Below are 15,477 nucleotides of genomic sequence, written 5' to 3'. Positions count from 1 at the left end.
TGTTTGCCTGACCACCCAGTTTTTCCCATCATAGTCTATCTTTTCCAATCTTGGAGAACCTTAATAAATCAGGCTCAATAAGTGGAAAAGTTGGGTCCTGGGGTCTACACCTTTTCAAAATAAGTTGGTCTTGACAGGAACCTGTGGCCAGACTATGGCTGGTCAACAATTTACATACTATCAATTAGAAGTATGCAACAGGTCTTCTCTGACCTCTCTAGCTGCATGCAATGTGGACTTGTTCATTCTCAACTTTCACATTGAAAGCACTGAAGTTGTTTTCCTATACATGCCACATGTAGGCCTAGTGAAGCACATTCAACTGCTTATGGATGAAGGAAAGTTAAGAGGATATGTGATGAGAAAGGATTAACTTGTAATGATGTTCCTTAGACCCTTTATAGAAGTGTGAGAAAACTGGAGGAAAAGACTGACTAAACCCCAAATAGGTGACTTTATCTCTAATTTGCTCTACAACTTTGCAACAGATAGGTCAATTCTACCCAACTTGACCATGGCTAATCTTCCCTGTGCAGGTATGAAATTATGCAAACATCATGGCACCATACAGAAACAGGTGAGAAAGGTGATGCCGGAATGCCGCAACATAACTAGTTGTGCAAAATCTTGCACTGTATTTGCTCGGACAATGGGGGATCCAGGGCAAGAGTTCATTTGATGGACCACCTCTTGCACCCCTACTTAGGCCTACCTTCAGCCTCATATAAAACACCATTATAAGATTGCATTGAAGAGACCTGTCCATGCATGAATAAATTATGTGTCATGTAAAAATCTCTAGAAATACAATCTGACCTCAAAATATAAACCTGATGTGAAATGATAAACTCTTACTTATGTTTTTCTCCAAGGGATGCAAAAAAGATGCAAAAAAGTCCTTACAGATAGACCTATACTAATAGAAATATTAGTGATCAAAGCTGACTATTCCTTCTGGTTCCTTGACTGTCCCTCTGATTCAAAGTCTTCATTACCTTCTTGGACCACTGACCCGGAATAGGAATGCGGGATATGAGTTTTGTTGATAGAAGTCTACATTTTCCTTTAAGGACACTTGCTATGGTCCCCTATTTAATGTACAGCGCTGCGTAATATGTATATAAATCTATATCTATAGCATATATAGCATATACATCCTAAATCTATAGGATGTATATGCTATATAAATCCTGTTTAATAATAATAATAATAATAATGGTTTCACTAAAGGCAAGCACTGACCCATACCTTGAGTAAGAAGTGGAATTTTGTTGAGTCTTGAAGTTAATTATTTTTGTGCTTTTGATATGTTTTGTAGATGACTGAATTATGTTGAAACTAGTTGTACTTTTCTTATCAGTAAACTAATGTTTGCTTCTCCCCTTTTTGTCTTGACTCTCCCCTTCCTCCCTTTTATCTGTTCTCCTGACAAGAATCTCCTGTTCTAAGAGAACCACAAGGACATTTGTCATGTTTGCTAGTTGTCTGTAGTCATGCGATCATGCACTGATCATGCCTTTGAACTTGTATTGCAAACACTAAAGTTTTGAGAGTGATTTAACTACATACTTGAGTTGTGTGTGTGTTATGCTCTCCCAGCGCTGTAAACAGAAGCCATCAGAGAGAGGGACAGCTGATCGGGTATCAGTAGGAGATTGCCTTAAATCCTTTCTAAAGCTACGTACACACTTCCAATTATTATCGTTGGAAAACGAACGACGAACGTTCATGCACGATATATACGAACGATCGTATAGCACCGATCCTGCACATAGAGTTAACAACACGATCGTTCGTAGATATTGTACACACAATAGATACGATCGTTTGAGCGATAGAGGAACTATGTGCACGACAGGAAAGTAAACGGACGTTCGTTCATCACGCATGCTCTGAACATGGACGATCAACGAACGACCGTACACACGAACGATGGTCAACGATCGTCGTCCAATCCGATCCGTCGGTCTGGTCGTTCGTTTCCAGCGACTTTCCTCGTTCGTCGGCGTCGTTGGTTACTTTTTTACGAACGATTTTTTGCCCAATCGATCGTTCGTCGTTCGATTGGAACGATAAAAATTGGAAGTGTGTACGCACCTTTACTCTCATCCATTTGGAGGATAGCCTAGGGTTGAGTATTGGCTCCATGCTAGGGCTAGCTAGGGTTAAGGCAGACATCAACCAAACAGTTTACCAGCAGTTATGAAGAATTTCAAACAAAGATGTTTTCACTTTTTATTTCTTCACTCTTATCCTACAATTTAGCCGTGGATCCTAGTGTTGTTCTACAACCTCGCCTATTGAATTCTACCCCCTTATCCTCAAGAGCATATAGGCTTTTTACTGCACCCCACGCATACTAACACAGACTCTGCACTCACAGATGAGACGATACCCCCTCTTCCGACCAACTGCCTCTAGAACTTGGAGCCCAATTTGAATGACCGCTCCACAAGAAAGGGATCACTGAACGCCAACCCACTTGATTGCATCAACTTTTTTATATGACTTAACATACAACATGTCTGACCTTCATAACTCTTACATCCCCTGAGGAATTGTTTGTGAAACGCATTGGGATAACAAGAGTTCTTTTCTCCAAAAACTCAACACATCATTTACTGTTTTCGTTTGTGTTCAGTTGGCACGTGTCATGCACATGTAATTTTAAGAACCAGTTAGTTGACTATTTGTTAGCAGCAGTGTTTCAAAATAGATATCAATGTTATCATATCTTTTACATACTATGTGATTCATATACTCACACTAATTACAAACCAAAAAAAACTCTTCTTTCCATTTCAACATCAACATAACAACAGGTTGTTGGTTCCTTACGCCTTTTTATTTCTTGCAGTTTATATCAACTTTAAATGACTACCATTTAATATACCGATCTATTTTACACATCTGATACTCACTTCTCCTGGAAGTCATCTGAAGCCAGTTTGGTGTTGTCAATAGCCAACAGCAATCTTGTGTTTTCAAGTATCGTATCTGCAATCTACAAAATCAACATAGAACAATATCAATGTAATCAAAGTATGTAATTATAAGCCCAATGACTGCTGCAGAAATTTGTAGTTTGCAATCGTCTCTATTTTTGCTAAACAATTATCAAAGCGGTGGCTGCATTAGCTTTCACTTTTCAGGACAGGTTTAAAAAAATACCAGTTGATCCTCCCAGAATTCTATCGGCCTTATATTATCCTGTGTAATATAATATCAGGCTTCCTTGCAATCTTTTGAAAAAGAACACCTCCCTATGAAATGAGAATTGGAGAAGGAGGAGGTATTTGCAGTTCAAGTCAGAACCCTTTAGGATTTCCCTACTTCTTTTGAGGTCTTTCAACTCAGTTAAAGCAAATAATTTACAGTATCTTATGTCTATATATGAGTGATAATCTATTGCTTTTATTTCTATTGTGTTATTATTTTTAGAGGCAAACTTTATTCTTTCTATGAAAAGCCCTGGGTTTACCCACATTACAGTCTGCATGCCAATCACCATATTATGTAATGTCGGTAATTTCTAGGAATATTTACATTCCTTTATAAATGTGGCTTACTTTGTCTTTTATTTCCAGTGATCGTTTGTTTTCTCACTTTGGTCAACGTTTGATCGTTTGATATGTCTTTCCATTTGTAAAAAAAAAGGTTTCTGGTAAATATTTGCCTCCAGCCAGTATTGTACTGTCAAATTGTTGGTTTTAAGGGAGATTTCATATGTTTAATGACTTAACATGAGTTGATATACAGCTTTCATGGGAAAAGTAGTTCAGTCGAGGTTGGAAGGACAAACATTGATCATCTTTGTGAGTGATATGGAAATACTAAAGAGCAAACATAGAGAAAGGTGATGTCGGAATGCTGCAACAGAATTAGTTGGGTGAATTCTTGCTTTGTATTTGGTTCAGACACTTGGGGACCTGGGGCCCTGCCGTTGATGGACCACCACTTGCTCTTCTTCCAGCCATGCTAAAGCCCCTATTTAGCCCTGATTTCATCCCCTCACAAAACACCATGATAAGACTGCATTGCAGAGATCTGTCCATATATTAAATAAATGGTGCATCATTGAACGATCTCTGCAATGCACGCTGACCACAAAATATAAAGCTGATGTGAAAAGTTTTATTGATGAATTCCTCTAAGGGATGCAAAAAAAAAAACAAATTGTACATGGTATGTCCTGTCCTCCATCTACAGCTAGCTCCCCTACCCATGCCTGCTGTGCATGGAGCATTATGCGGTCTGCAGTGATGCATCATTAAGCTTAAAATGCCACGGTAGTAATTCCTAGGGGTGAGCCCATGGCAGCCAATGCTTTCAGAAATGGGTTGAATGAAACTCGGCATCATTCAACCAAGAGGAGAAGCCAATCAGGTTCAGTGAGCATGCACTTTTTAATTGAATTGCACACCAACAAAAATTTTCAACCATTTTTAAAGAAGGTTTAGAGCCTGAATTTAAGATTTTGGTACGATAACTTGGATGTTATACCACCCTCATCCTGAAAGTGTTGGCCATTGATCATTCTAGCACAGACATCGTTGTTTCTCTGGCCCTTTGAGTGGTCCGCGGCTCTGGCCGGTGCTACCCTTAGCAGGGTCAGGAGAAGGTCTCCCCTGGGGGGGGGCGCACCGGCCAGAGCCACAGAACACGTTCCCCGTTTGTATGCCGGCTCGTGGAGGTGGGCGGGCTTTGTCCCTGGACACAACCAGCCCACTCTCCCATTGCAGGCTCAAATCTGCGATGGGAGAGTGGGCGGGGTTATGCCATCATGATGTCACATGCAGTGACGTCATAATGGCAAAACCCTGCCCACTCTCCCATCAGCCCTGAAATGTTATATCAGATTGTGGCCCCGACTGAAAAAGTTTGCCCATTCCTGTTCTAGCACAACAAGACCAGGAGTGTAGTGGGGCGGGCACGGGTAGGAATGCCCCCACTTTTTTCAGGAATGGGCACACATGCCCACTCTCCTTTTGCAAAGATCTCATTGGTAATCTGCGGCTCTGGCCAGTCTGCCCCTCACGGGGTCAGGAGAAGGACCCCACCGGGGGGGGGGGGGGCACACCGGCCAGATCCACAGACCATGTCTCATATATGGAATTGCAGGCTCATGGTGGCTGGTGAACGGTCCCTCTAAACACAAGCCGCCCACTCTCCCATCGTAGGCTCTGACCTGTGGGCTCTGGCACCATAACGTCACCCTGGTGGAAGTTTCTTCCCCTTTCAGTGACACATAGGCAGGGGTGAAGTGGGGCGAGTACTGTGCCCCTCTTCTTTTTTTACGACTACCCCCCTGGACAAGTCTAAGATAAAGCAAAAGTCACATGTTCTCCTACACCCAAAAGCCATGCAACACTTAGCAGGGGATTTAGCAGTTCCAAAAGGTGGCTGGATGAGTTTACATTTCTGGGGAGGAGGAGGAACATGGGAAAGTGCAGATGTGTGTGTGACAGTGCCTCTTTATTCACCTTTTCTGGAGAATACAATAATTTCAGTGAGTATTTCCTCCAAGCTGAACTCCTACATTCAGAGCTGCAGTATGCCATGGTAGTTTTCTTTCCCCCCCCCCCCTGTGTGCAGTCTGCTATGGAGTACAGCTTGCAAATCAGGTTTCCTGAGTGAGAAACTATTTTTGCTGCATTCACTACACATGCAATAGGTGTAACTACTGGTAAATGGTTATCCATGGGGCTTCCTGTGCTAATCCTTGTGTTTGTCTAATGTGCTGAGACACCTGAGTTTTGTTTGCTAACAGATCTTTCCATCACCTCCTCTACAAAAATGACCACTGGATGTTTAATTACGCAGAACAATGGCTTACGTTTGCTTGTCATGATGGGAGTCAGCGTGAATTAAAATGTAAATGTTTACCCCAAATCGTGTATTTGGTCCTGAATTTGTTATCCCCAGGTTGTGTGGGTGTTCTTTTTCTGCTAAGGGCTTGTTCACACTACAGAAAGGTATGCATTACCACACTGTGCATATGCTGGTGCATTGGGTGGTTTATTCTGACCTCAATGTGCATTTGTGTTGCAGCACAGCATTGCCATTTGAAAGTGCGGCAGGCATGCTTTTGGGTGCGTGGCGGTGCATTGGCCAGCCCATTCACCTGTTAACATGCCTGTGTTATTGCAGTGTAAACTCCAGAAAATGTTTAAATTAGCCAAGATATAATATTTTGCAAATTGCAGCTCAATTTTTAGCTCTTTATTTACACATGACTGTAAGCCTCATAATGCTTAACTCATGCTTAAAGTGACAATGGCCTGATTTATTAAAGCTCTCCAATTCTGGAGAAGATACACTTTTATCAGTGAAGCTGGGTGATCCAGCAGACCCAAGATGGATCCACTTCAGGATTGAAAACATTTTCTAACAAATAGTAACTGACTTTTAAGAAATCCATTCCAGGTTTGCTGGATGACCCAGGTTCACTGAATATAGTGTTACCTCTCCAGTCTTGGAGAGCTTCAATAAATCAGGACCAACGTCTTTGTAAATGCCTCTTTCTACCTCCTCACCCTTATATTCACCCTACCTGTTCTTCCCTACAGATCCCTCCTTGCTTCTCTGCAACCACCCCCCAGGAATAAGGAGTCATGTGATAATGCCCAGGCCCAACAGAAATTCACTAAGCCTGGCTACGTTCACATGACCAAGGCAGTAACATCAACACTCCTATGGGTCTCCAACTTCCAACAAGAAGAAGAACATGTAAAGGGAGTATCAGAGAGGTAGATCATATCCTTTAATAGAAAGTCGTCATTGTGCTATACATCTGGGCCAACTTTATATGATTTTTATTGTCTTTTTGGACTTTTGTTTTAATGCTTCTTTAGAGAAGGAATAGATCAACTGGTAATAAAAAACATTAACATATCTAGATCATTCAGATTGCAGTGACATCATTGTGTGTGAATGGATCCTTCAACTTATGCCCCACCCATGAGGTACCTTTACATTTAATACTTTCATTTCTTACCTGTTTCTTGAGCACATTGATCAGGTTGTATTGATCTGTGTAGTCTCTTTCCACTGGACTATTTTCAGCTAACTTCTCTCTTATCTGAATTTCAAGTTGCCTGTTTGACTTTTCCAAAGACGCAACCTTCTCCAGATAACTGGCCAGACGATTGTTAAGATTTTGCATCACCTCCTTCTCATTAGAAGCATTGGACAGCGATGTGTTCAGCACCGGTGCTGAAGAGACGGCCCAGGGTTTTACATCGTAGGACATGCTGGCCGAAGAGAACCTGAGCTTGGAGGAACCTCCGCGAGGAGAGCACAGGGAAGCCATGGGTGTCTACAGAAACATTAAAACAAATCTTTAGATTATCCAGAATAAAGGAATACCTTTGAATGTTTTACATTTAGCTCAAGCAAGGTCAACTAGTGTGCTCATGCAACCATAGGGTAATGTGCTTCTGCACAAAGGGCCCCAGAGCCACCTCAGGCAACAGGGACCCCACAGTCTCTCCCCTCGTTGTATCTCCACCCAACTCAGCCCAACTCCTTGTGTCAAAGGAGTGGACCAGAAACTTTGTGGAACTAGATGTGCTGTGAAGGAGTTTGGCAGCTGGCACTGCCCTGCTTCTTCCCACCCCAAGTGGGATCTAAGTTCTGCAAAGACCCACTGTTGGCTACATCTGCCACTGCGTGCACCTGGAAATATTTAAAATGAAAAAGGCTCTATTCACAAAGTTTGTTTTGGAGCCATCTTTGTTCAGGCACCCTCCAAGGCCACCATCTACTTGTTCAACTTGGATACCATCATGAAGATGACATGGGTATGCAAAAATAGTGCCCATTCACTTCTTGGCAATTTTTGACATAAAGTTACAATGTTGCAATCTTATCATTGTGGAAGAGGAAATGTTTCCTTTTAATAATGAACTGATCCAATCCTAGATAATGTCAATGGCTGGAGCTGCACTGTGCTGCAGGCAACCCAACAGCTGTAAGCCATCTTGGCAGGAACAATTGTTACACGGGTGGCTTTTTATTGGTAAAGCATTGTGCTATTTTTTGGCAAATGACACGGTTATTTCAAGTTTATCCATACAAACTTGTAAAAAATATACTGAAAGGTCCACCTTAAAACAATGAATGTCTACTGGTTATCATCCAAAAAATCCAAATGTTTCCTAATAAATGATGGGATGACAATTATATGTTTGCCTATAGCTAAAATATTTATCATGACTTGATGTTTGACTATATGGTCCAGGTTAATATTTTTTTATTTTGTTAATTTGTTTTAATTTGTTATTTTTATTTGCAGTCCCTGTTGACTATACATAGTAATCATACAAATATTTTACTAGTCTTCTTCCATTTGCATGCTCCCTACAATGTACAATGCCGGTACACATACCCTGGTCATATCGGATCATAGCAGTATTCTTGTTCTATAAATAAAAGCCTCAAGAAAGCTTAGAATTTGTTTTATATTTTGCATATGTTCAGCGGAGTGTTATTGAAGCCATTCACCCTTTATTGACCAAAATGCAAATTGTGTGCCAGCTTCCAGATACCTCCTACTTTTACATACACTGTAATGAATTTCATTTGTCTCTTCTGGGAAGATGAAGCATATAAAATATCTTGTAAAAAGAATGAAGTCAAATTTTTTATGTATGCAAAGGAGTACAACCAGGTTTACCTTAGCTAATGCTAACTTCTTCACACCTCGACCCAATCCTTTCCACCTTCTTTGCACCTCAACCCAACTTAAGCCTTGGCACATGGCACCATTGGGAGTCAATGGGGATTCAGCACACAAGCATGGCTAATGATATGGAGATTTTTTTTGTAGTAAACAGTGGTGCAATGGAGGTAACTAGGAGCCGGGATTAGTCAAGTTTAGTTTTGGACCACTGGAAATGCTTAAAAGATACATGTGCAGAGAGAATACATATTTAAGAAGTTGCTTTTGTTGACCCAACTTCACTGGCCATATGCTTATTCCAAGGAAATGGCTAAGAAGCTATTGAACCATTTACATGCCATTTTATTTATATTGGTTCTCAGTCCACAACAATGTAATTATTCACTCCAAAGGGTAAATCTGTGGAATTCCAACAAGAAACATTGGAATTCCATTTTTTGTATTTCTCACCTACTAAGTGTAAGGGATTTGGAAAAAGGTCTGGATAATCTAATTGAACCTTATTTTTTTTAGTAGAAGATCCACTCTACAATCAACCAAAGCCACCTTCAGTTTGTCTTCCCAATTGGTCTTAAGGCATTTCGCCAACATGGTGGAATTTTACCAAATCTTCAGAATGTTTACCCAATTCGCGAGAAAGAAAAACTCTCAGTTTTGCTTGTCCTTACCCATGACCTTTTCTGAACAGCTGATCCCATTGATAGAAATAGAAGCTTTGCAGCTGCTTGAGCTCATTAAAATTGATGCAACTCCAATTTCGGAAGTCCAAAAAGGGGACTCAGCAGTATTGTAATGCATCAAGACCTCAGACCTGCTTTTCTGAGTTGCACGACAAATGGCTGGGGTAAGCCCTTTAAAATGCTTAATGAAACCATAATTGGTGTACCTGAAAAACTATTATTACAATGTATGTATAAATTGCCAAAATAAACCATAGCACAATACAGTCTATACCCATGAATAAACCTGCCCCACAGAGGAGCCTTTTTGCAACCCCCTCCTGTCTCCATGCACTCCATCAATGGCATTGATCAGGATGGGTTACTCTATGGTGCACCATGTCTGCCGAGTTGTATTCTCTATTGAAGGAACATGTGACCGAATGACCAAGCATAAGCACCAATGAAAGATCTATACTTTGAAGATTCTCAGCAAAGTTGCTGTTTTTTCACTTTTTAAGTTGACATTTCTTGGTGCCACCTCTTTTCAGTAAATCAGGCCCATAATGTCCCAAAAAGATTTAATGCCCCTCATAATCTATAGGTCCTCAATTCCATTTATAAAGACGTTATATGAGCTTGTTGTATCCCATGCATAATGTTGCTATGGTTCTTTCCTGCACCATTTGAATAGGCAAACACATGTCTGTCTCATGTCCATTTATGATCTTCCCTTCTGTAATAAAACCTCGGCTTTTGTTGGCAAAGACAAAACTGGGGGTGGAAGGGAAAGAAAAGCATTCGGCATTCTGTGACCTAGCAGCCCAAGAACATTGCCGTAATCAGCAGATTGGTCAGTGGGTGAATAAAAAACACAATGAATTTCTTCTAATAGGGGATCAGGTGTCACTTTACACAGAGAAGGCTGCAATTCTTGAGGAATCCCAAAGTCACCATGGCAGTGGCGGACATAGCCAATAGCAGGTCTATGTGCAGAACTGACCTGTGGGTGCGGACAGTGCAGGGCCCTTGTGCAGCTTTGCACCTCCCTATGCTCACCTTTGCACCAGGAAGTGAGCAAAATCAAAAATTACATATATGATGTCATCTTTCAATAGCAGGAAGGCAGGTTTTTCATTTTTCTGAAACATTATTATTACCCCTTGATCCTGGCCTTTGGTTTTCTACTACCTGTAGCAGACTAAAAAGCAGTTGCATGGGTTGGGAAAAAATATTTGAACCAAGACTCCTTTTTTTGTTTTGCAAAGCAAAGGAGCGAAGGGTGGACTTAAATCTTCATTTCCATTTGTCTGTGCAGGAACCAACTCCTGGACTTTGCCTCTGTTCAACCAGTTCATTTACGATTTCAAAAGGGGTCCCCCATGAGGCATATCTGCCCTTATTTGAGTCTTGGGGTTCCTTGCAGTCTCCTGTAATGAAGATTGGATGACTGGTCTTGTATCCGCCCCTTTTTAACAGGAAGCCTGTACCGGGGGTACTGCTTGGCTCCTCTCACAGCTGCAGGCTAGTGGGGGCAAAGACAAGACCAGTGACCCTGCCAAAAGAAAGGGAGCAGCAGTGACCGGTCTCTTTTAAAGGAAACTCCTGCACAAAGGCACCCTTGATTACTGCACAGATCTGGAAATGCACAAAGTACAGAAAGATACAGTAAATAATATGCATAGCTATTTAATAATATTTGACTTATCCTGAATTTTATTCTTTGTATGACATATTTATTGCCCTGCGCAGACCAGTCACCATGTACCAAAAAAAAGAGCAGCAATGACCGGTCTCCTCCACAGGAACAGGAAAAAGTTCCAAAAAATCTACAAAGTAAAGGCACATATGTCCTACAGATGACCCATTCTGAACTTTTATATTACCCATTGTCATTACCCTTCAAATATAAAGGATGGGAATGGGTAGCACCATTTTTAGAACAGGCATGCAGACCAAATTAGATTTTCTTTGCCCTTCCAGCAGAAATTGAGATTGTACAATGTATACATCACTCTACAGGAATCAATGAAGAACGTAAGGAAATACTAATATTTAATTTCAAGGTGAATAGAATGAAGTGTGGGTTTTCCCAAGCTGTCTGGTTACGGCTTTGTTGCACACAATGGTCATTGTTGGAAGCTGCACATGCAATATAATTGTACGTTGTTTTGCTTTTTCCTCTAGGGCAACCACCGGTGTAAAGCATCAACTGTAACTGTAGCTTTCAATCATCTCCGGGGTCATCTACCAGCATTTCTTTTTCTCATGCTATATTATTTCATGACTTTCCAAGGTCTACATATAAATATAAAGATATTATATGTACATAGACAGATCATCGGACAGATTTTAGGCATCCAAAGATATTAGATGGCAGTAACCAGATCCATAGCTTTCCAACCATCTATCAATTGGATGGGCTGCCATTTTTTTTGCAACCAAATCCTTCCATTATTTTTTTTTCTATTCACTTGGCCATTGTTTTGATGTGAGATATAGACTTTTATAAAAAAAAATCTATTGGAAAAATATCGAATCACAAAAATGTATTATGTTCCAATTTGGGGGATGAACCAATCCTTTTTTTCATTTTGGTTCTATATGGTAAGTGGGGGTCCTGGCACGGCATGGGTAGGGGGGTGTCCTCTGCCTATGCATTTTGTGCTGAAAAGTTGTTCCTCTTTCTCATTTCAGAAAGTGAGCAGACAAGTTGAATTTGGCACGGTGATACTCTATGAGCATTCTGGAGCTTCAACGGACAACCCTATCCAATATCTCTTATTCAGATCCGCCATCGAGGGCAGAAAAGGTTTTTCTATACCGGGCCCCTATCAAAAGAACTTGAACATAGAACATTTTTATACATGGGCTGGTCCAAGAAGTTAATCTGATACGGGGCCCAGAATTTTCTTTTTTATTGCAACCTACAGGTATCATATGGGTATCATACCACCTGAAGATTGTATTATGAATGTGCATGTATGGATCAGTAATGTTTAATCATAACCATGGAAGAGAGCGGAACCCCTGAGAAAATACAGAGCCAGCCAATCACTTCTTTCCTTATCCATAAAAATATGGATTTGAAGGAATTATTACATGGTGGTCCCATTATGCAAACCAGAGAGCTTTACCATTGGTGAATACAAAGCAAAATGTTCACAAGCAATGGGAGCACCGGGATGTGCTGCAGAGGTCCGGCTCTCCTGTGTGTTCTATTAACTCTTGCTGCAGCATATATTAAAACCAATCTGCATTTATTATTATAAATTTACTTTCTGTGTCTTCTTCTTTCCCGGAAGAGATCTGGTTTATCTCATGTTTACCTATTTCATATCTGTGTGTTTATGCAGGGGCAGCAACTATTGGCTGCTAATGGAAGCATGGCTGACTCTTGTAATGTCTAAACGAGCAATGAAGAAGGCAGTGGAGCCATCCAGCAAGCAAAACCTTCCCGTCATTTGGCACAATTGCCAAGTATTTCCCATATTTTACTATACCTGGGACACACTTTGCAGGAGCTGAGCCAGACCTAGCTTCATACTTCATACATTTTGTATTTTTCATTCTTTGTTACTTGTCGATGGATCGACCATCCCTGCAGTCCTGGCTGCATTGCATTTCCCAATGGTGACAACATCCAACCACACATGGGTGCTAAATAGCCACTAGTAGTTTGCATCAGATTGGGTGACCACACAAATGATAGACAATAGTGTTATTATATTTCAATAATAATACAAATAATATTCTAACCAAAAAATATTAAAATAAAAACAAAAATAGTTATAGCTGACACAGACAGTTCTAGTTCATTCAGAAACTTTGACAGAACGTGGTCACCCTAATTATGACAAGTTCACAGGGATTATTTTAATATTAGCTGAAGTTAAAATGACAATTTAATGATTGGGTTTCGGGGGTGATTACTTTATACCTTCATAAGCAGGGTATATTAGAACCAGGATTTCTGTATCTTAGGGTGTAGGGACCTTAATTTAGGTGAATGGTTTTCATTTGGCTCAGAGGTATAACAGATTATTTCCCTCCTCTCCCCCCACTAATTCTAAAACAATAAACCACTTTTTTGGATTGTGGTGACAAAAATGTAATGTAACTGCAATGCTGAACCATATATCTTAGGGTCCCAGTATGTATTTTTGACACAGGCCCCCATCTCTATTTAGAACATGCCCCCTATTCCTGATACCCCCTGCAACTTTTGAAACCCCTATGCAAATTTTTGATATCTGAAAATGTTGTACCCCATGCAATGAACAAAAACCCAAAACTTCATGATAATGCACCGGGCACCAATGAGTGCATGAAACCCACTGAGCTTTGTTCCTTAAACATGCCAATTGTACAAAATTTTACAAAATGTACAAAATGTAGTTAATATATCAGGGATAAAATAACTTCTCCACTCCAACTACTCTATACCAAGTACTAATTATTTTTTTGGCAACCCCAGGCCTATATCATTTATTTATTAATATAATATAATAATAGTAATTAATTTATTTAAATAATATTAAAAATAAACCAAAAAATATTAAAATAAAACACAAATAGGTATAGCTGACACAGACAATTCTAGTTCATTCAGAAGCTTTGACAGTTGATTTTGACATTACTACATTACTGAGCCTCAAATGGGAAGAAAGAAATATAGAATTTTATTTTCCCTGAAAATATGGTGAAAATTTTGATGGTGAGAATTTTGTTTATGGGGAAGGCAAAATTAAAAGGGTGCAAAGTGCTTTAAATGGTCTCCTTTTAAAAATTCAGAACCTTTTACTAACATGGCATCTATAGCCCAGCCTTTAGAGCAGATTTTCTCAAACTTTTTAACATGCGTGCACCCCGACCCCTTCTATAATAATTATATCCACAGATCACAGTATTAGTGTGGTGGTCAGTAGGAAGAATTCCTCTTACATTGCTCACCATTGGGAAGAATGTCACCCTTACAGATAGCCATAAACATCATCAGGGTCACTTATACTGACCTGAGAGGTGCAAACTGCTCATTGCTCCCCTAGTAATCTCTGGTTGAGAAATGCTGCTTTAGACAGTAAATTAATAAAATGTAAAGTCACTGTATGCAAAGAAACACTCAAATGCACGAAAAGAAATAAGGAGAATTAGACATTCACTGAAATATTCATAGGTGGAGAATCTACTACTGCCATTGAAACACATTATTAAATAATATAAACTCTATATAGCTCTAAAATATTACGCAGCGCTGTACATTAAATAGGGGTTGTAAATGACAGATGAATGCACTGACACAGAGGGGAGGACCCTGTCCCAAAGAGATCTGGATGATTCTCCATCAGAAGGTCAGATTCACTACTACATAAATAGACCCCCCAAAAAACAAAATAACATCCTGTATATACAGGAAATTTTTTTTTCCAAATTTTTCCTTAATGAATCAATGAAGCTAATTGATCAAACTGGAAAGTTCAAGTTTTAACTGTTTTGCCGATAAGGAGAATCCCTTAATAAAATCTCTCCACTTATTTCCAATTACAGCAAATACTAATGCAACAAACAAATACAATACAATACAAATACAATACAACAACAAAATACCAACAAAACACATGAACCAGATAAATTCATAAATGTTTTCATCCAAGATTTACAGATTTAATCCATTAGATGCAATTAGAAAAAGTGGGAATCAGCTTTTATAAATTAGATCTTATGTGAATAATGTAAAGTTTGGGTAGAGTAAAGTAGGTGAATCTTAGAAGAAGAGTAAAAACACAAACTTTTTGAAATTAGCAAAGTTCTTTTTGTTTTTTTAAGTGATTATATAATATATTTTTCCCCAACATCAACTCTCTTATATCAGTGTGACTATCTACATCAAAGCCAGCAGACCACACAATGCATCCTTGTCATACATCTAAGTGGATGAATCATAAAATACCACAAGCGATGTGCGAAGTCCCAAGGGAACTTGATTTGGGCATTGTGCCACCTACGCAGCAGACATGAGAGTGAGTCTCCTACAATGTGGTACAATACCTTTGCTGCAAGCAGATCCTGGAACAATGTTCAGTGCATTGGAGTGTTACATGTCCTTGGAAGCTTTTATTTAGTCCAAGGGAGGAG

The 15,477-nt window shown here is 39.8% G+C and overlaps 1 protein-coding gene and 1 long non-coding RNA gene across 5 annotated transcripts in view; one reads left to right on the top strand and one right to left on the bottom strand.

The window, feature by feature from the left end:
• The window catches only part of LOC140343499 (uncharacterized), a 26,767-nt gene extending 14,172 nt beyond the window's left edge, over positions 1-12,595 (top strand). The window contains exons 3-5 of one of the 4 annotated variants that reach the window (XR_011923358.1): positions 6,570-6,729; positions 9,200-9,527; positions 12,040-12,595. This is a non-coding gene — a long non-coding RNA (uncharacterized lncRNA). Of the gene's footprint in view, positions 1-6,569; positions 11,950-12,039 lie in introns of all 4 variants that reach the window. The other 3 variants (XR_011923357.1, XR_011923355.1, XR_011923356.1) reach the window with 3 other exon arrangements.
• Positions 1-15,477, bottom strand: part of LOC140343498 (keratin, type I cytoskeletal 18-like) — a 23,625-nt gene extending 8,148 nt beyond the window's left edge. The window contains exons 1-3 of the mRNA XM_072430182.1: positions 15,391-15,477; positions 6,998-7,318; positions 2,922-3,004 (exon numbers count right to left, since the gene is read on the bottom strand). Coding sequence (XP_072286283.1) covers positions 2,922-3,004; positions 6,998-7,312 — 398 coding nt within the window. The 5' untranslated portion in view covers positions 7,313-7,318; positions 15,391-15,477. The remainder of the gene's footprint in view (positions 1-2,921; positions 3,005-6,997; positions 7,319-15,390) is intronic.

This window comes from Pyxicephalus adspersus, chromosome Z (assembly GCF_032062135.1).
Source record: "Pyxicephalus adspersus chromosome Z, UCB_Pads_2.0, whole genome shotgun sequence".
In the NCBI taxonomy this organism is placed as follows: Eukaryota; Metazoa; Chordata; class Amphibia; order Anura; family Pyxicephalidae; genus Pyxicephalus; species Pyxicephalus adspersus.
Note: the sequence above shows the minus strand (reverse complement) of the source record. Positions and strands in the feature narration are given on the sequence as shown.